A 21,731-nucleotide genomic window follows, 5' to 3' on the forward strand; every position below is an offset into this window, starting at 1 on the left:
GCGTAAGAAACCAATGTCAGAAAGTCACCCCCTTGCCCGGCGTCTGACAGCTGGCTTGTCTGAACTCTTAGCCCGCCAGCTTTTACCATACAAGCTGGTGGAGTCTGAGGCGTTCCAAAAATTTGTAGCTATTGGGACACCGCAGTGGAAGGTACCCGGCCGAAATGTCTTTGCACAAAAGGCAATCCCCAACCTGTACTCGATTGTGCAAAAGGAAGTAATGGCATGTCTGGCACACAGTGTTGGGGCAAGGGTCCATCTGACCACTGATACTTGGTCTGCAAAGCATGGTCAGGGCAGGTATATCACCTACACTGCGCATTGGGTAAACCTGCTGACGGCTGCCAAGCATGGAATGCATGGCTCTGCAGAGGAGTTGGTGACACCGCCACGACTTGCAGGCAGGCCTGCTGCCACCTCCTCTACTCCTCCTACTCCATCCTCTTCCATAACCTCCTCGGCTGAGTCCTCTTCTGCTGCTGCGTCTTGCTCCACATCCCGGATACGGCAGTGTCACGCTGTCTTGGGGTTGACTTGCCTGAAAGCAGAGAGTCACACCGGACCAGCACTCCTGTCCGCCCTGAACGCACAGGTGGATCAGTGGCTGACTCCGCACCAACTGGAGATCGGCAAAGTGGTTTGTGACAACGGAAGAAATTTGTTGGCGGCATTGAATTTGGGCAAGTTGACACATGTGCCGTGCATGGCACATGTGTGTAATCTGATCGTACAACGCTTTGTGCATAAGTACCCAGGCTTACAGGACGTCCTGAAGCAGGCCTGGAAGGTGTGTGGCCATTTCAGGCGTTCACGGCCATGTCGCACTTTTCAGATATCCAGCGGCGAAACAACATGCCAGTGAGGCGCTTGATTTGCGACAGTCCGACACGTTGGAATTCAACACTCCTAATGTTCGACCGCCTGCTCCAACAAGAAAAAGCCGTTAACGACTATTTGTATGACTGGGGTGCTAGGACAGCCTCTGCGGATCTGGGATTTTTTTTGCCACGTTACTGGACGCTCATGCTCAATGCCTGTAGGCTCATGCATCCTTTTGAGGAGGTGACAAACCTAGTCGCACCGAAGGCACCATCAGCGACATCATACCATTTGTTTTCTTCCAGGAGCGTGCCCTGCGAAGAGTGCTGGATCAGGCCGTAGATGAGCGTGAAGAGGAAGAGTTGTGGTCACCATCACCACCAGAAACAGCCTTATCAGCATCGCTTGCTGGACCTGCGGCAACGCTAGAAGAGGATTGTGAGGAAGAGGAGTCAGAGGAGGAATGTGGCTTTGAGGAGGAGGAGGAAGACCAACCACAACAGGCATTCCAGGGTGCTCGTTGTCACCTATCTGGTACCCGTGGTGTTGTACGTGCCTGGGGGGAAGAACATACCTTCAGTGAGATCACTGAGGAGGAGGAACGGGAAATGAGTAGCTCGGCATCCAACCTTGTGCAAATGGGGTCTTTCATGCTTTCGTGCCTGTTGAGGGACGCTCGTATAAAAAGGCCAAAGGAGAACGACCTGTACTGGGTGTCCACGCTACTAAACCCCCGGTATAACCAGAAAGTGCCTGAAATGTTACTGAATTACCGCAAATCGGAAAGGATGCAGCAGTTCCAAAATAAATTAAAAAGTATGATTTACACAGCGTATAAGGGTGATGTCACAGCACAACGGGAATCTAACAGGGGGAGAGGTGGAAGTCATCCTCCCACGACCACGCCGGCAAGGACAGGACGCTTTACAGACGTGTTGTTGATGGAGGACATGCAGAGCTTTTTAAGTCCTACGCATCGCCACAGCCCTTCGGAGTCCACCCTCAGAGAACGACTTGACCGACAGGTAGCAAACTACCTAGCCTTAACTGCAGATATCGACACTCTGAGGAGCGATGAACCCCTTGACTACTGGGTGTGCAGGCTTTACCTGTGGCCTGAGCTATCCCAATTTGCGATAGAACTTCTGGCCTGCCCCGCTTCAAGTGTCCTGTCAGAAAAGACCTTCAGTGCAGCAGGAGGTATTGTCACTGATAAGAGAAGTCGCCTAGGTCAAAAAAGTCTAGATTACCTCACCTTTATTAAGATGAATGAGGGATGGATCCCGAAGGGACTGACAGTGGGCGATACATTCGATTAAAAAAGGCTTGATGAGGGGGACGTAACAGGGATTAAACTGATAAGAATAGTACTACTTAACAACACACCACTCCTATCTGGTGGCACATTAGATTACACGTGCAGTGCCCCAAATTTGAAGTAGGAGGACCAACCAAGCATCTTTTTCCATCTCCCGGTTCCTAAAATCGATGCCATATTCACGTCCCCTGATAGGGGACGTAACAGGGATTAAACTGATAGGAATAGTACTACTTAACACACCTTATAATAACGCAGAGAGAGGCAACGCAGAGAGAGGTGTCTGAAGAAGAGAAGTCAGAGGAGGAAGGTGGCTTTGAGGAGGTGGAAGACCAAACACAGCAGGCGTCCCAGGGGGCTTGCTGTCACCTTTCGGGGACCCTTGGTGTTGTACGTGGCTGGGTGGAGGAAGAGACCTTCAATGACATCAGTGAGGACAAGGAACGGACATGGCTAGCTTGGTATCCAACCTTGTGCAAATGGGGAGTTTGCGGTTGTGCAAATGGACTGTTTGCGGTGCGTTAAACGGGGAGTTTGGTCTGTCACTGTGAAGCGGGCGTAACCCTTACACTACCTGATCGATACAACATCATACCTGATGTTTTAAAGCACGTTATTCCAAACAATTTAGGAATGTTAGGTGATTTATGCCCTTTATGGATTAAAAGCAGACTCTGCATCAACTGTGTAATTTTCCATGGGAGTTTTGCCATGGATCCCCCTCCGGCATGCCACAGTCCAGGTGTTAGTCCCCTTGAAACAACTTTTCCATCACTATTGTGGCCAGAAAGAGTCCCTGTGGGTTTTAAAATTCGCCTGCCTATTGAAGTCTATGGCGGTTCGCCCATTCGCGAACATTTGGGGAAATTCGCGTTTGCCGTTCGCGAACGGAAAATTTTATGTTCGCGACATCTCTATTTCCTACTCATAAACACAAGCCCAAACTAAAAACGTATGCTTGGCCGATATGTCAAATATTTTAATCTTAGGGCTGCTACCTTTGATAATATCACATTTTTTCTCCTCTCTCTCCCTCAAAGGATCACACAATCATTTCCAATATGACTATATTCCTCTTTTGCTTCCCACTTAACAATTTGAATGTCATGGACTCTTATTAGATTTTGTGAAGTGTATATCACAGTCAATGAGCCTCTTTTGACTTATGTTTTTACCCCTTGCCATTGCACCTAATGATATTAAGGTAGCCTTTAAATGCATGTGTTCCTTTTTGTTTTATAATAAGTTTGACATTTTTTTTTTCTTTTTCCAGGATGAAATTAATGAACTGAAAGAGCAAATTACAATGTATGAATCTGCTGCCAACCTGGGGGTTTTCACAAGCCCGTCAGAGCAAGAGCTTTCTGACTCGTATGTTGATTTGGGAATTAAAAAAGTCAACTGGCGCAAATCACAGCTCCACAGGTATTGAGTCCCCTTTGTTGAATCTTTTGTGCAGCTTCCAAAAATATTTGTCTTCATGCTGTAATCCTTGGGTTTAATTCTTTGAACTGTAAATTGTGGTGACTTGACAAAGGAATTGTACAATTTCACCAAAATGGCAACACTGAGAATATACTTCACAACTCTCAGTTTAGTAAATTTACACCAATGTTTGCTTTATAGAATATAAACTATTTATTTGAGTTCCCATGGACACTGTATTCTAGAAGCTATTTTGCTACGAAATACTTATCATTTGCACTCCAGTGATTTCTTTGTAAACATAAGAGCGATGCATTTAACTGCCTTTCATATTTATTTTATTAGCCTATTTACATGGAAATATAGATTGTGATTTCTCTTGTTTCCCTGTTCGTCACGGACTCTCAACCAATACAATCCTTTGACATTGTCATGCATTTCCTATACACAAATTGGATGACCATTATTAGTTGGTGAAGGCTTGTATGATTGGAGATTGAGAGAGAGAGAGTTCCTTCTAGTGATTGCATGCTTGTGGAAAGTTTGGGGTTTTCTGCTAGGATTTTCAACTCTTGTAAAACTCTGCGTGAGAAGGATGCGTGACTTCCGAGCATGCTTTTTAGATAGTGTGAGGACATTATACACCAGACAGAATTGATGATGTTGAGAAATCTATCCTGAGCGAAGCATTCATATTCCTTCACCTTCTCAAACATTTCTGCCAGAATTCCCTTTATCAATATTCCCTTTTTTTCCCTTCAAAAACCTGGCAGGCTCCTTTTAATGAATGGTAAATGTATCTTTCTCCTAGGCATTGCTCCTTTCAGTGTAATGAAATCTCCTCTTTCTATGTCTGCAGGGCTATACACGGCAATGGTGTCAGGAAAGACTTTTCTACAGATGACATTATTAATGGGCTTAAAAGTGAACTTGAACGTTGTTTAACTAGTAACCGGACAAAAAGGCAGCAGATTATCCTACTGCAGTCAGAGCTGAAAGCGTCCCATTCGAAAACTGAAGAAATGAAAAAATCACTTGAAAAAGCAGAAAGAAATGCTCGTGACTGTGAGGTAAGCAGCTTGCCAGCTCTTCTATTAACCCTCTAAATATGGAGTGCATTAAGAGACCCGAGCAGTGATGTCTGTTTCCATTGAACACTGCTAAGAAATTGTCTGAGAAAGGCCCTCTTCACCTCCTGCACAGCTGTTTAACATGTAGGCACTGTAAAAAGGCAATAATAATGGCAAGTAGACCGTTACATATTTCTATTCAGTTCTCACTATAAACACGTGAGCACACTTGGCTATTAGAAGACTAATTGTTTCATCCAAAATGATTGAGGGCATTATGGAGATTCTTAACTTGACTTAAATGATTACTCTGTGTACACACAGACTGTTTTTAGAAGCATATCATCATAGTCAGCCAACTGTGGCCCAGATTTAATACTTTTGGCTAACCTGTTCAAATGATTTAATATTTTTGCATGAACTTATTAAATGCTTTAATTATTTAATATATAGTTTGAAGAAAAAAAAAAGTGTTTGTAAAGTTTATCCACAAAATCTTAAAGTGAGGCCTATGTAAGGGTACCCCTGTATGTATTGGTCACAGCTATTGTGTACTACAGAATTAATAATATGTTTCGGACTAGATTTAGAAAAGAATGTCTCCTTGTTTTAGAATTCTAACCGAGAAATTTGAATACATGATAACTATGAGTTGCATACAGTGTGTATTTTTGTTCACTTGCTCTCCCTTGTTTGCCTAGATTAGAACCGGTAGCTTGGAGAGGCAGTTGGATCCAGCGTTCCCATATAGCCAAGCATCAAACGAGGCTCTCAAGGAGGAAATTCTGAAACTTGAAAAAGAGAGGCAGCTATTGCAACAGGACATTGAGGTAGGTTCTGAGTGCTAGACATTGTGATTGCCGCTGCTGATTTAACTTGTACCGTATTTCACTGCATAATAGTCGCATTTTTGGACTCTTTCAGTCCAGAAATCGGTCCAAATTCAATTCCTCACGTAACAGTCACATAATTGACCATTGCTGTTCTTGAAAACTGATGGCGAATATCCTACTGATCTTCTACTGAAGAGAGGGCTTATTACCGATGAGTTTATTGTGTTTTAGTGCATTTTATCTATGTAATGCGTTAAGAATTGACAGGGATCAGGATCAGAAGTTACAGAATGCATTAGAAAATATGCTGTGCTATGTTATCGGCACTATAATGTTATTAGCAACTATAATGTTATCGGCAACTATAATGTTATTAGCAACTATAATGTTATCCACAACCGTTACAAAACTGTTAAAAAAACAAAACAATGCTTTGCATATGTAATATCACGAAAAACAAAGCTTCCATAATGGTCGCACCCCCATTTTAAAGGAAAGGAATTGTGTATAAAATCTGCGACCATTATGCAGTGAAATACGGGAACTACCATCGGGAAAATATGAATCTGTATATTTTACATAAAAAATACTTGTCTGTATCAACCCAGCTGCCATTGCATGTTTTTGGACTGTTACATGAGAGACATTATCCTTTTACACTTTGCTTCTTTTCATGCCTCCCTAGATGCAACAAATGTGTTCATTGCACATGGTTTATATTGGATACCTGCCTAACTTATGTTTGGACAAATTGCTGCAACATTCCCTATCTCATAATTGCAGTGTGCCACCCACCCATTGCATTTAGATTTTTTTTGCCAGTTAAATTAATCTAATCTATTTTTCTTGTGGGCACTGTAAGTGGTTTTATAGACATCAAAGATGTTTCAGAAGACTATAGGTCTTCTCCAATTATGGTCATTTGAATGCTTTATCATAAGTCACTATTAAGTCATGATTATTCCTATATAATAATAATAATAATAATAATAAAGTATTTGACTTGGAAAGGTACATTCAGATATTCTCTGGTTTCTAAGTATGTCCTGGGGATGTTTACTTTTGCCCAACATCCAGGGGATGTTGTATTACCCAATTTAATGGTACTCATTTTGACCCCTGTGACCACCAAGGATTGAACTCTACTGATGATGCATTAACACACCGAGCTATCTCACTGGCCTACGATATAGGGTGTCTCTTTGAAAGCTAGATTTTGTATTCATTTTCTTGTTTGCTTCTCATTCATTTTAGTTTTTACATCTGTTATTTTTTGTTATTGTAGAAATATGTGTTGTGTATTCAAGAATATAAAGCAAATGAAGAAAAAATAAAAACTGCCAATCAAGAACTCTGCAGCGAAATGAGAGGAATGATCCAGGACTTTGATAAAGATAAAAAGGAGGCCATAGAGAGGTCTGTTTGATACTCCAATGTTGTTGGCCTCTGTAGTCCTTAAAACATGTTATATATTTACCCATTTAAAAAACCTAGCAGTCAAAAACGTTTTGGATATATTCTGAAGTTCTGTCTTTGGTCAAACCACTCTTCTCTTTTAAGGAGGCACTCCAGACATTCACAGATCCTTGGTGCAATATGTTGGTTTGGTTAAAAAATGTTATACTCGCTGTCATTTTTTATTTTTATTTTTTTCTCCAAAAGTATTGTTGTAGATTATATCATGAATGAGGTGTCGGGAAGTTGTGGTTTAGCTTTTGGCATTTGACAGTTGAAAGCTAACAACTGGACTACAATTCCCATAAACATTTAAGCTCGGCAGTGCTACAGAATATTTGCCTAGGGATTTGCAGCATATGCAGGAACGTTAAAGGGTTACACCAAACAAAAAAAAAAGTGTTTTAATAAAATATTGTTTTTGGTGAGATTATGGCAGCCCCCACCTGTTCTGGGCATACTCATGATACTCTAATGATGCCTAAGAAATTAATTATTATAGTTGGCTTACCTATATAATTTTGCAAGTCTATAAATAATTCTAAATGGTTTACTTTGTGATTTGGGGAACATTTGAGACCTCTATCTAGAACCTAAATCCATAAAATAGAGGTGTGTTGGTTACATTGAAAATTCAGTTCTGGATTTCCTTTGGTGCTAAAACTGGTCGGTAAAGGGCTATATCTCTGCAGATAGTCTCCAACCCCTTTACCAACTTCAAATAACATGAAGTTGTTATGGTGCTTGGACTAACCTTTTAAATATAAGGTTTTATTGTTGTTAATAATAATAATAAACAATGTACCCTTTATAGCTCCAGCCTTGAGTGGCCTTTTAAGCTCCCAAGATGAGACACATTATAAACATTTTTCTTTATTTCTCAAAATTGATGAATTGTAGATTCAGACATTTGGTTTCAGTTCAACAAGCCCTCTTATTTGTCAGTTTGAGTCCATTATTGCATATTAATCACGTAGTTAAAAATGTTCATATGGTCACGCTTCCTTGCACCATAGGGGAATTCACAATTGTGACAAATTACTGGTTTTTGGCAGTTGGCCATTCTTAATAACAAATGGTGTCTGGAAGAACATAATCTTTAAATGTATGTCAGATGTTTGAGTAATTTCTGTCTCTCTTAAACTAAAGGTTTTCATGTCTTTTATTTTTTAGAAAGTCAGTCATATTGAATTAAAATGTAAATTGCTAAAATGTCTGATTTTGCTTAATTCCAGTCACAGTTTGGCTACTTTGGCCTTCATTTTGCTGTTTGGATTTTAATAAACAACCATACTAAAAACTGATCTTCTATTAGAGAACACTTGGATGTTCAAACAATTAGAATAATTTTTTTTTTTTTTTTTTTTTTTAGGTTCTAACCTGTAAATGTCATTTTCACCCGATTGCTAATGAGCTTAATTTAACCCTGAAGTGTCTCCGATCACCTCTGCCTTTCACTTGTTTTAATGATGTTAAACATCTGGAAATAGGCATGACTGTAATTAATTTTTGAGCCAAGACTTTTGTCATAAAGTATTTATAATAAATGATTTGCAAAATGGTTTCTAAGTTGAGTGTTTATGTACCATTACAGGTGTGAGAGGACGTATGAACAACACCATGAAGATATTAGGAAACATTTGCAAATGGAGCTTTCGGAGAGGTTTACTTCAGAAAAGGAGCAATTATGCCAACGTTATGAGGAAAACATTTTACGGTTACAGTAAGGGTTTCTGTGTTTTTTGTTTTGTTTTAAAATTCTCTCACTGCTGGAAACAAAAATACCAGCTCAGACAGCTGTGATTATGACTATATCTACATGTATATACCTCTAAGAATCTATTTAATTCCTCCTTTAAATGGAGGTGGGGGGGGGGGGAGTGGAATACTTGCATAATATGTAATTATTGTAAAGTGTTTTTTGTTTTTCCGTTCGCTTTATATCCCCTTCACTGTCATCTTTTATAGAGCCTTGGAATGTTTTGATTTTTTTTTTTTACATTTTTTTTTTTTTTAGCTCCCAAATTGATGAAATGACTCGAGAGATGACAGCCATACAGGAGTGTTATATAGCCGTGTGTAAAGAGAAGGATTCTGTGGAGGATACAATACGAGAGAGCATGAAAGCAGAACTGAATATAGAAGAAGAAAAGGTACATTTGGAATCAATGTAAAACAAAAAATCTCTTATTTTATTTATTTGTAGTTTTTTTTTTTTTTCCCAACACTGTCCCTGGCTATGATTTTTCCCAGCGTCCAGTAGAATTGCATTATACAAGTTTTGGATGCTTGGGAAGAGCCACATGTAAATTTTGGCCTAAGCTGTATAAACCAGCAGCGTGTTTTGCTATTTTTTTTTTTTTACTTTATTTTTTTATTATTTTTAAACTAAAGGGGAGTTTTGTAAATTGTTTCCTTACCAGACATTTCAGAATGCAATTGTAATATTCCTATGGTTTTAGAATTCTTACCTCCCAACAATTCAAGAGAGGCACTCTCATTTTAGGGATGTGAGTGGAGTGTGGTCATGGGGGTGAGGCTGTTCTGAGAAATGTTAGGTGATTTACTAATAAGTTTATGCAACTGAAATGTAATTTACAATCATGCGTTTTATTTACACATACTGATTTCTTAACACATTTATTGTAGTTTAAATACACATTTCTGGAAGCTATGTTAAACACTCAGACACCAACAATATGGAGCTCCTTGAAAAGAGACATTTGGGTAGAAAATAGGAACAGAGGGATTTGAGTCAAAAATAGGGACTGCCCCTCCTAAATAGGGACACTTTGGAGCTATGTATAAATGCATGTGTGTGTATGCATAGCTATCTAGAGAAAGGTTGTAATATCAGTCCATCTCTTCCTCCCTACTTAGGTGTAGGGTGCATGTACACTCAAGTCTGTGTATGGTTGAGATGAATCTACGTTATAGTTATTTGGATTGTCTTCCTGCATATTTGCAAACTATGCAGTGTAAATTCATACCTAAACATATACTTTACATAAAAATATACATATTTATTTTGCTACCTGGTGGTTTGTTTGCTTTTTCCAGTTCAAAGATACATTGCAGAAGGAATCCGAAAAGGCTATGCAATCTCTAAAATCCCAGCTAGACCATCAACATCAAGCTGCTCTGTCTGAGGCCAAGGCTGAGTGGCAGAGAGAAAAAGAACTTGAACTGAAGCAACAGATTGCAATCACAAAAGAAAACTGGATTAAGGAACAACAGCAGGTACATTACTTAATGACAGGAAACCTGTTGGCATTGTGGTGATAACAGTTTACTTGGCTAACCCTTGGCATGAAAGACTTGTATACTCAACAGACATGAATATACATTTGGTAACTAAGTAAGGAGGTTAAACTAGTGACTAGTTATTTAGTTATTTACTCAGTGCATTTCAGTAAATATTAAGCACTTTGCATACTAAAAAAGCAGCGTATCTGACCATGATGAAACTCATTACGCGTTTTGTAAAACTACAGAAGCATGTGTAACAGAAATCCCCACTATGTGAGAGCAAAATGAGACAGTCATGTGTTCCAGAGAGATAAAAGTCTAATATCTAGAGTCCTGATCCCTAAAAATAATGACGATGGGTGTCTAGAATCGCAAGAAAAGAACAAAGAGAAAAAGAGTTGAAACAAAAAAGGAGGGGGTTAGAATAATATTGGCAAAACACAGCCTAAACCGCAAGTTCCTCATCTTTATTATGTGGGGAAATTGTGAGTTCTGTCTTGATTTCTAGATCACCGGATGAAAGGGTATACGTTGACAGGCTTATTTATTTGTACCTTTATCCAGCAAGATATTCTGATTTAAGGGAAAGAAAATGGTTTTCTGTAAGGTGTCTAGACATTTTTAAACAGAATGCATCATACAATGAAACGATGATTTGATGCATGTATAAAATGTGTAAGCAGGCACTGACATATTTTTTTTTGTAAATATGATTTTTATTTGTAATTTTTTCACATTTTTCAACAAGCAAGGAAAGATATATCGGGACTCGCAGGTCCTGTTTATAACTTGTGGAATCATTGTCAACAGTAGCTTATACTCGGATATTGACACGGGCACATGCGCCCCTTCTGACAGAGGACTTGCAGGTCCATTATTGAATACATTTTTGCAGATACATACATCTAAATATCATGCTCATTTTCTACATGCATATAGATTGTGAATGCCCAATACTCGTAGTAGTTTGTACTTTCTGTACTCTTGGGTGTGGATTCGTGAATCTACCGTGTCTAGCGTGACCCATGTCTCTCTCATTGTGTCGGTGTGTAGATTTATGTGTATCGTGTTACTGCGTGTTAGTGTGGGGTATGGCAGGCCCCAAGGCAGCCGTGGCCTCCGCCAGTTCCGCTCCGTCTTTCCATAGTTCTCGGATGTCTTTTACCTTTGAGTGTATCGTATCATGAATGTAGGGGTCTTATCGGCCTCTCCGTCGTCATGGGGTCAGGACATGGTCCCCTTGTGGGTGTGCTACCTCCTCCCCCCCAGCATCCTTTCTGAGGCCGGTTACGAGCCTTTCTAAGTGACGCCTTCGTAGCGTCCCTACCATTTGTGGTGCCTGCGGGGTTGGGGCGACCCCTCTGTCCTCTAACCCGGTGTATGGTGTGATTGATAGTTCTAGTACGTGTTCACTGGGGTTAACGTGTGGTGCCTCTGTATTAGGTGTTTAATGGTGTAGAGAGCAGGTCGCTAAAGTCTGGAGCATTAGTCTTTAGTATCCAGTGTGTCCATGTGTTGAGGTATTTTGGTAGGTGTCGTTTGCGGAGTTATGGAGTTCTTCCAAGGACCGCAGTTCCTCCATGTGTGTAAACCATACTTTCAGTGGTGGTGCTACTGTCTGTTTCCAGTAGAGAGGTATCAGTGCCTTCGCTGTGTTCAAAATGCGTATAGTGAGTGATTTCTTATATGCGGATCTAGGGGTTTGGGTGTGATGTAGAAGCATAGCTGCTGGTTGGAATGGTGGCGGGTCATCTGTGTATCTGCAGATTATTTTATGTATTGCTTTCCAGTAGGGGGTTATCTTACGACACTCCCACCAGATGTGTATGAGAGTGCCATATTCCTCCTCACATCGCCAGCAGTGGGATGGGTGTGTAGTGATTCGTTCATGTAATGTCGCAGGAGTGTAATACCATTGGGTCAGTAATTTATAGGCAGTTTCTTGGGTTCTGCTATAACTGGCGCAGTGATGTGTTAGATAGCAGATCTGCTCCCATTCTCCTCTGTCTAATGAGTGGCCTAGAGCCTTTTCCCACTTTCCCATGAATCTCGGTTGTTCCGTTGGTGTGAGCGTGAGTAGCATATTGTATATGATGGAGACCCCATGTGCCAACGGGCCGGGTTCTAGGCATAGATTCTCAAATGCGGTGGTCGCCCTCGTCAGTATTGGGCCTTGCGGGAGGGATGCTATGTAACTCCTTATCTGTCTATATTTGAGGTGTGTCATTAGGGTGTGTTCGGGTTGCCCCCGTAGATCATTTAGCGTCCTAGGGCCTTCTGATGTGAGTGTGTGCCTAAGTCTGGGTAGTGGTTCCCTAATCAAGTCTTTGAATGCCCTTGGGTCTGTTCCCGGTGGGAAGTTTGAGTTGTATGTGAGTGGTAGTAGGGGGCCAGGGTACGTGGTTAGGCCATGCTTCCCTTTTGAGCGGTTCCACTCCTGTAAGGTCGCTTTTGTGTACGGAGAGTGTGTGGGGTTCCCTGTTGCAGCCACGGTAGCACCGCGACCGGGGTACCCGCTACGTGTTCCTCTACCTGTTTCCATGGCTTGTGGAAGCCCGATTTAGTCCATTCGACTATCCTCAGGAGGTGACATGCCCTATAGTACAGGGTGAAATCTGGCAGCGCCAGACCCCCCCTGTCTTTCGGTAGTGTCAGCAAGGCGTGACCGACCCTAGGTTTTTTCCCGTTCCAGACATATTGGATCAGCGCTGTACGCAGCGCTGCGAAGAATGAGCGTGGGATCTGTATCGGGATAGTTTGGAACAGGTAGAGAAGGCGCGGGAGAAAGTTCATCTTCGCTACCTGTATCCTGCCTAACCACGAAATGTGGGGGTGTGCCCACTCCTGCATCTCTGTTCGCAGTTTCGCTAGTATAGTGGCGAAGTTTTCTTTAAATAGGTCCCCTTCCCTCCTCGTCAACCAGATACCCAGATATTTAAGTTTCTGTGTCGCCCATTGAAACGTGTAATGTTGTTTCAGGGGTTCCGTCCTACGCTCTGGGATGCTTATATTTAGTATGAACGATTTGGCTAAGTTAATCTTCAAATTGGATAGCCTCCCGTATTCCTGGAAGGTTTTCAATATGTTAGGGAGGGATATTTCGGGGTTGGTCACATAAAACAGGAGGTCGTCGGCATATGCCGCAACTTTATGGTGGGTCTCCCCTGTCGTTATCCCCGTGAATATCTGGATTGTCTCTAACGGCCGCTAATAGTGGTTCCAGAGCCAGAACGAATAGGATCGGGGACAGGGGGCATCCCTGACGCGTGCCATTTAGTATATCGAACGGCTCCGATAGGGCGCCATTGATTATTACGTGTGCCGAGGGTTGTGTGTACAGGGCCTCTATCCACCCCCTGATGCCCGAGCCCAGACCCATGTGGGTCAAGGTCTGGAACAGGTATCTCCAGCTCACCCTGTCGTAGGCCTTCTCCGCGTCCGTGGATAGTAGGAGAAGGCCCCCGGCAGCGCGTCTACCCCCGGTCATCAAAGCGAGGGTTCGTATTGTGTTCTCGCGGGCTTCTCTCCCCATCACAAAGCCCACCTGGTCTGGGTGCACCAGGGTGGGTATGTGTGGTTGCAGCCTGTTCGCCAGTATTTTGGTCAGGAGTTTGAGATCGCTATTTATTAAAGATATAGGACGGTAGCTCCCGCAGTGCTCCTTATCTTTCCCATCTTTAGGCAGAATCGTGATGTGTGCTGTCAGAGATTGTTTAGGGAGTGTGTGGCCTTCCTTGATGGCATTAAACATTGTGATGAGTGGGACATAGAGGATATCCGCGTACGTTTTATAATAGCATAGAGGTAGACCGTCCGGGCCCGGGCTTCTACCCGTCTTTGTCTGTTTCACTGCTTGTGTTAGTTCATCTAGTGTTATTTCCCTGTCCAGGAGTTACAGTCCCTGTCTAGTGTCGGATGGAGTGTGAGATAGTCTCTTATTGATTCTGTTAGTCTAGCGTCCGCTTGCTGGGTGTGTGGTCTGGGCAGTGCGTAGAGGTTCGCGTAATATGCCCTAATTGCCTCTTGTATCTTGCTAGGCTGTTTATGTAGTGTGTTCTTACTGTCCCTAATACGGTCAATGTATGTCTGCTGCCTGCGTTTGACTAACATGCGTGCCAATAGCCTGCCGCTCTTGTTACCGTGTAGTGCGAAAAAGGCTTTATGTCGCAGCGCATCTCGGTGGTATTTTGTCTGTAGAAGTTTAGATAGTTCCCTCCGTAGTGAAAGTAGTCGGGCTTGGTGGTCTGGTGTCTGTTGGGTTTTGTTCATGTTATCAATCTCCCTTATTTTCGTCAAGGTGTCTGTCATAGCCCTCTCCCTTTGTTTCTTCAGTATGGCACTTTTCTGAATGAAGTGACCCCTAATCACACTCTTGTGCGCCTCCCACAGGATCGTCGGGGTTGTTTGGGATGATGTGTTTGTGGCAAAGTATTCTCGGAGGGTTGTGTCTATATCCGATTTTACCTCCGGCACGGATAGGAGGTATTCATTAAGCCTCCATTTAGCTACCCTGGGTCTATAAAGTGGGGACGCCATCGTGAGTGTGACTGGAGCGTGATCCGACCATGTGGCCGTGCCATGTTCCACTTGTAGGATGAGTGGGAGATGGTAGTGTGTCAGGAAGAAATAGTCTATTCTGGTATATGAATTATGGGGGTGGGAGAAGAACGTATAATCCCTCTCGTCTGGGTGGTGGGCTCTCCAGCTGTCTACTAATTCGTGTTTGGACATGAGGTGTCTGAGCGTGGTTAGGTGTTGTGACGGTACCTGTGATGTGCCCGTGGATGTGTCCCATTTCGGATCAAAGGCGAGATTGAAGTCCCCTCCCAATATTAGTGTGCCTTCCGTGAACCCTCGTATCCTGCGTAGTATTCCGGCGAGGAATTTGTGATGTCTCTGATTGGGGGCATAAATATTAGCGAAAGTGTATACCCGTCCTGCTATCGACCCCTTTAGGAGTACATATCTGACTTCCCTGTCCGTCTGTAGGCCCTGTTCCTGGAATGGGATACCCTTGCGTATCAGGATTGCCGTCCCTCTAGCCTTACCCCCGTGATAGTCACTGTAATATCCTGTGGGATAGTGATGGTTGTGTAACTTTGGTCTGGCCCCTTCCTTGAAGTGCGTTTCCTGAATGAATATAATGGATGCCCTTGCGGCTTGGAAGTCTCTCATGGCTGCTGCTCTCTTTTCGGGTTTGTTTAGGCCCCGTGCATTTATAGTAACCAGCGTGAGATTGGCTGGGGTCAGTGACATTTTGAGCGGAGTCTCTACGGTCCCGTGCCCCGGCTGCCTCGGGGTCAAGTGGGAATATGGGTTTGTGTTGTGTCCGGTATGTGTATGTGAGTGTGTAGTGTGGTGTGTCCGCCGGTAAGTCGGCGTTAGGGTTGTTGCGTCTCAGTGGTCGTGAGGGCCCTCTGCCGCCCTTGGGTGTTTTATGTCGGCCACTGGTTATTGGCGCCTATCCCTCGCGGGAGTGGTTGGAAGGCCGGAGCCTCTGTCCGTATCTATGTGCGTTCGGTATAAACCGAGTTGGTCGCGGAGTGACTCACTCCTAGGCGTTACCTTGTGTCTCTACCAGAGTCCCGTGAAGTCTCCCCGGGCTCCATGTGATGGTGTGGATGTTGCTCATCCTCGCCAGTGTGTATGTGCCTTACCGATGTGGTATCGATACCTCGTATAGTGCCATCGAACAAGAAACATAAACAGTAAAATCAAAGCATTAACATTAATAATAAAAATACTTGCAGTAGGTTCAGTCATCTATGATAAAATTAGGCTTTGGGCTCAATCGCCGTTTCTTGTGATCCCTTATCCAATATTGTACTATATACTGGTGTATAGCGATGAGCCCTACAGTGTCCATTCCCACCAGCCCCGCTCCCTCCGGTTCCGCCCCCCCCCCCCCTTAGCTTTGTCCCCTCTGGTGCTCCCGTAGGGCCGTCTTGCATGAGCATCTCCTGTCCCTCCCGTCCTCCCACAAAGCTCCTGAGCTGTTAGTATTCCGCCCCCCTTGTCACCCCCTAACCGGTGTACCTATCCATTCTCCTAGATCCCCCCACCGAAATCATTCCGAATACCCTATGTTGAGATTGGGTCTGGACCCATATGTGATCGGGATGTCGGTGCCCGAGCGACGCGAGCCCTCGCCCCCCCCCCCCCGGCCTGCTCCTGAGTCGGTCATCACTAGGCCATTGAGGGAGGGGCGGTTGCCCGCGCCGGTCGCCCATCCATCCCGTGCCTCTCCACACAGTTAACATTGTACATTGAACCCGTACCTTCTATCCCCTCCATCCGCCTCCCGCCTCTCATTACCCCCCTGAAGTAGGATACCGTGGACAGGTGGCATCTTGAGCAGTAGGTCCCACAGTAGAATCGGAAGTCTCTCGGGCCTATTGGCCAGTGATGCGTGGTATTAGCGTTCTCTAGGGTGGGTAGTGATACCCCACAGATAGTGTCCGCATATTCCGGCTCCGGTACCTCCGGTGTGTGCTTATCAGGTGTTTCTCTGTACATGGGTAAAATGTCCTAGGGTAGTGCGGAGCATGGAATCCCTCATAGTCCTAGCAAAAGTCCCATGCGGTCTGTGTTCCGTCGGTGTCATTAAAGGCTTGGGTGCGGTGCGGTCATGATATGGAGCCGGTGGGAAATGTCACATTGAGTCAGGTCCAGGCTGTGTCTTCAGTTGCTTCCTCTTACAGGCCTCGAGGGCCGGTCGCCTGTTTGCGGTTGATCCTCGGGGTCCGATTGTCGTCTGTTTGCGGTCGAGGGCCCTGGGGGGGGGTGTATAGGGCCAGGGGGTCCGGCCATTGTAGCGGGGCCGGTGTGATCTGTAGTTCCCTCCCCAGGGCCTCCAAATCAGCCATGTCCTTAACCATGAAAGGTCCCCGTGGTGTGTGGGCCTGTAATCCAGTCGGAAAGCACCAGCGGTATTTAATCTTGTTGGCTTGTAATTGCCTGGTGAATGGGCGTAGGGCCCTGCGGTAAGCTAGCGTGGTGGGAGATAGGTCTGGGTAAAGTTGGACCTCGGTGCTGCCCAGTAATACCCTGTCTGTCCCCCTGGCAAGTCGTAGGATTTCTTCTTTCAACTGGTAGTCCGCCAGGCAGCATATAGCATCTCTGGGCAGGCTCCCCGGGGGGCCTTTTGGTCTAAGCGCCCGATGTGCTCTCACCATGACTATAGGGGTTTGCGGCGCGTGGCCCAGTATCCTGTTGAAGATCCCCTCCAAGGTGGTTTGGATAGGGGTAGTTTCGTCTAGGTCCTCTGGGATCCCACGGACCCTGATGTTCTGCCTCCTTCCCCTATTATCTAGGTCCTCCAGGTGGTGTGCTATCTGCTGTAGCCGTTGGGTGGTGAGCCGGAGGGCCCCTGTGTTTGCAGACTGCGCCGCCTGCATGTGGTCGCAGTCCGCCTCGAGCTGGGAGACCCGTTGGTGTAGGCCGCTGAATTCCTCCCGCATGGCCTGCAGTTCTTCCGTGATGGAGGCCCGGAGGCTGTTGTTCGCCTCCGCCAGGTCCGCTTTGGTGGGTAAGTTGCGGAGGATGTTGATCCATTCTGGGCTCGGGTCAGGGGTTCGGTACGGCATCGGCGTCCCTGCTAGCGTCTCCTCGCCATGTAGGGAAGGTGGCGAGAGAGCCCCCTTCGAGGTCGTCGAGTCATTTGAGGCCTGTGTTTCCTCCTCCGCCTGGGCCGTTAGGAATCGCCGCATGGAGGAGGTCGATGCACCCCTCGGGGTGTCGGCGGGCTTGGATGAGTGTGGTATCTTGTTCGATTTGCCCATTTTCGGGGCAATTAGGTGCTATTGGCGAGGTTTTGCTGAGAGCCTTGTGGGGAGCTCCGGGTTTACGCCGTCATCTTCTTCGGCTTCCAAGCCACGCCCCCCAGGCACTGACATATTGATAATCTTTGTGTTCCAATGATTCCTCGCATACTTCCAATTGGCAATACCATTGGCGATAGCAGAGAAGTTTGAAAAATCATATATGCTTTCACCATTTTACTGAGATGAGCGGGGATGGATAAAACCAAAAATGTATATTTCAATAAATACATTAATGTTGCCTTATCGTTCTTTATATTAGTGAAAATTAGCAAACTGAATGATATATTAAATTATATGATGTAACTGACATCCATTTTTGTGTATACTAAATTAAAAATCAGCAGAGTCTTCGTTTTGCATAAGCGTAGTTGTGGTATCCCGATACCAAAGTCTGTTTAAATTACTTAAAGTAAAATATGCCTAAACTATATTAGACGTTCTTTCTGTCTACTAAACGCTATCTACTATATTCTTTGATAGATTACTGAATGTGCTATTCGGGATGTTGAAATGGAATGGCAGCACAAACTCGATCAAGCTTTACAAGATGCCAAATCAAAGGTGATGCAAAAAGTAGTTGAGAATTCTGTTCAGACAGAGCAGACGCCAAGTACCAAAAATGTGTTGGATTTAGAGGTTAAACTACAGGAAGCTCTAGAAGACAAAGACAGAGCTGTCCGTGAGGCTCGCAGGGAACTTGAATCACAATACCATGAGGATATTTCCAAGCAGGTACTTGATATGGATGTTTTTTGATTACTCCTAGTGTCCCCCTGTGGTGTAACATTGTTTTGTTAGTCACTGTTTCACCCTGCAATCTCTGAATGCTTTGACTTGCTTAATCACTGTGAGTTAATCGGAGTTTAGTGAAATAGTCAAGTAAAAACTCAACAAGGGGGTCAAAGTGTGGATTTTTTTTAATTTTTATTTTTTTTCTAGTTTAGTAAATGGCTTTAATGTTTTATTTTTAAATTATTCTCTTGTTTATTTTTTGGGCACCAAATAATTGATGTAACAATAAATATTAGTGGTGTAATCTTTAATCATGGCATTTTAATACTATTTTTGATGATCTTTTTTTTTTATTAGGTGGAATTGGCTCTAACAAAAGCTCGTACTCGGTGGCTACAAGAACTCACTACCTTGACGGAATATAAGACCAACCTTAAATTGGAACAGGAGAAATGGGAGCAGCTCCATGAGCTTCAAGTAAAAAAACAGGTAATTCAGTACGGTAAAATCTGCACTGCCATTGTTTGTTTTTTATTTTTATTTTTTTATTCTTTATTTTTGTTGTGCATGCATAAACAAAATGCTTGTAAAGCCACAACAGCTAAAGCAAGCACATTTGACAGCAGAGTATAACATTAGTATGGCATTTTGAAAATCGGCACAAATTTTTAAAGGTATAAAGAGCATTCCAAGCTGGCCGTAAGAGTAGTGTCGGCGTGTGTGCGTGTGGCCTGGAGTAAGCCTAATGTAAGAGGCTAGGTGTGCGCTTACGCGTCTCATACCTCAGGGTAGAGGCGCGACTCTGTGCTGGAAGGAAGCGTGTCGATACGCCGTCGTTGTGGGGCATACGGGAATTCCCTGTGTAGACCATATGAGTGGTCTTAATATATCATGAAATGTGAGGGCTGTGCAAAGCCTAGAGTGTCGTATGTAGGGGGGAATAATGGAGGGTGCTGACGCGTAACCTGATGAGGTAATAGTGCAGCTCCTGGGTGGTGTCTCCGTTGTGAGTTAGTTAAGGCGGAGCTGGGGGGTGTGGTGGTAAATGGAGCCAACTAGTCCGGGTTCTGCTCGGTTCGGCGGGAAATAGCCGCCGTATAGCAATCCTGCTATATGTGTGCTGGGAACTCTGGGTTCCATAATGTTAGGGGCCTGTGCCCTGTAAGCTAACACCAACCGGTACGACAGTGTAAATAAGAGGGAGAACATTAGAACAACAAAACCTAAAAAAAAAAAAAAAATGACTAAAGTCTAAACAGCTCGAAAGTCCCAGTTCAGGTAATCTTCGCTCCGGGTGCTCCCCTGGATGCTGGAACAAATGGGACAATCTTGGCCGGGTCCCAAGTAGTGATGGTTAAAGAAGGCATAAGTCCCATATCTGTCAAGACAGTGTCCATAACCCGCGACGTCCGTCGCTTTATAGTCCTTGCCTTGGTGTTGGAAGAGGAGTGTGTGTGATGGTCCCCAACGGTATTTCACTCCCTGAGCCGTCAACGCTGCTGTAAGTGGTCGGAGAGACTTTCACCATTGCAGGGTCGTTCGCGAAAGATCCGAGTAGAACGTTAAGTCCATGTCTTCAAAGCGGTATGGGTTTTTCCCTTTGATGGCGCCCATGAGAGCAGCTTTGTCTTGCCCATTTTGAAATTTGACCAGGAGGTCGCCCGTCGCTGAACCTGCGAGTTGTGGCGGCTTGGGTAAGCGGAACATGCCATCCAGTTGCACCCCTTTAGCTATTTTGGGGGACAGGAGGGCTGTGAAAAGCCGTCTTAGGAGATGGGGAAGCTCTGCTGGGGATATTGTGTCCGACAGGCCTCTAATCTTGACATGCTTCCACCTCCTTTTGTCTTCCGTAGCTGCCAGTTGGTGGGTGAGTGTAACGTGGGCTGAGGAGAGGTCTTTGACCTGGTTCTGCAGCTCTGTGAGTTGTGTAGCCTGGGCCTGAGTGGATTGCTCCACTGCTGAGAGGCGATCCGTGAACCCCTTAACATCCTCCCTTACCTGGGAGATCTCCGTGGAGAGCGACTGGCGTAGGTCGGTCAGGAGGGAGGTGAGTATCTCCGTGGTGACTGGAGAGCCCATTGTCTGTTGCTGTAGTTTAGGAGGTCCCTTGTACCCCAGTGTCTCAGGGCAATGCAGGCATGTGTCGTCCGAGCTGTCCGAAAAATCTCCGTAGTCGGCCTCCATGTTGGGTGCCGTCGCACCATGAGGCCTCCTCAGTAAGTCGCCGATATCGGCCGTAAACCGCGGGCGATCTGGCCGCAGTTTTTTAGTTTTCCTCCCCATTGAAGGGGGAGTGTGGGCAGGCTGTCTGCGGTTTGGTGGAGCAAGATTTGCGGGTGATTTCGTGCTTTTTTGGGCTGCGGTCGTCGGAGAGCAGTGAGTGTGCGACCGTTCATGCCGAGAGCTGGCTCCGCCCCCCCGTTTGTTGTTTTTTTGTTAAGTTTCTTTTCCTGCGAAACTTGTTTATAAACTGTACATATCAGTTCTATATATAAATAACCATGTGAAGAATTCCCATATTTTTATATTTGGATCTATAGCTTGTTATGGTCATCACGTATAGTCTGAAGTCATCATGTATGTTAGTTTGCTCCAACTACATTTATACATTCTGATAATACATTTATTTTATTGTTCTTCTGTCTAAGCTCTCATACAGTTCCCTTTTTTTATGTATTTTTATGTATTTTTTTTTTTAACAGAAGCAAAATATTTAAAGGAACACTATGTTCCCCCAAAAACGTTTTTTTTTTTTTTTTTTTTTGGTGACACATAGTTTGAGGAGTTCTTTTAGATTTAGCGACTCCTCCCCCCCCCCCCCTTTAATAATAAGGAAAAAAACCTCCTCAATTAACACTTTACTCACCTGTAATCCAATCTGGAGACCGCCTCTTCTCTGCAGCCTGATGCATCAGCAGAGACTGTCTAATCAAATGTTTCTCACAGAGAAGCATTGGGAATGTGTAGCACATTTGGAGTTCGATTTAGTTCTGGAAGGAAAAGCATC

At 44.4% G+C, this 21,731-nt stretch overlaps 1 protein-coding gene across 1 annotated transcript in view; it reads left to right on the top strand.

Annotated features, from left to right (window-relative positions):
* Nucleotides 1–21,731, top strand: part of CEP152 (centrosomal protein 152) — a 43,692-nt gene that overhangs the window by 12,989 nt on the left and 8,972 nt on the right. Inside the window, exons 12-20 of the mRNA XM_063449022.1 lie at nt 3,411–3,562; nt 4,422–4,632; nt 5,334–5,462; nt 6,751–6,881; nt 8,515–8,643; nt 8,938–9,073; nt 9,981–10,160; nt 18,473–18,724; nt 19,082–19,213. Coding sequence (XP_063305092.1) covers nt 3,411–3,562; nt 4,422–4,632; nt 5,334–5,462; nt 6,751–6,881; nt 8,515–8,643; nt 8,938–9,073; nt 9,981–10,160; nt 18,473–18,724; nt 19,082–19,213 — 1,452 coding nt within the window. The remainder of the gene's footprint in view (nt 1–3,410; nt 3,563–4,421; nt 4,633–5,333; nt 5,463–6,750; nt 6,882–8,514; nt 8,644–8,937; nt 9,074–9,980; nt 10,161–18,472; nt 18,725–19,081; nt 19,214–21,731) is intronic.

This window comes from Pelobates fuscus, chromosome 3 (genome assembly GCF_036172605.1).
Source record: "Pelobates fuscus isolate aPelFus1 chromosome 3, aPelFus1.pri, whole genome shotgun sequence".
Taxonomy (NCBI): domain Eukaryota; kingdom Metazoa; phylum Chordata; class Amphibia; order Anura; family Pelobatidae; genus Pelobates; species Pelobates fuscus.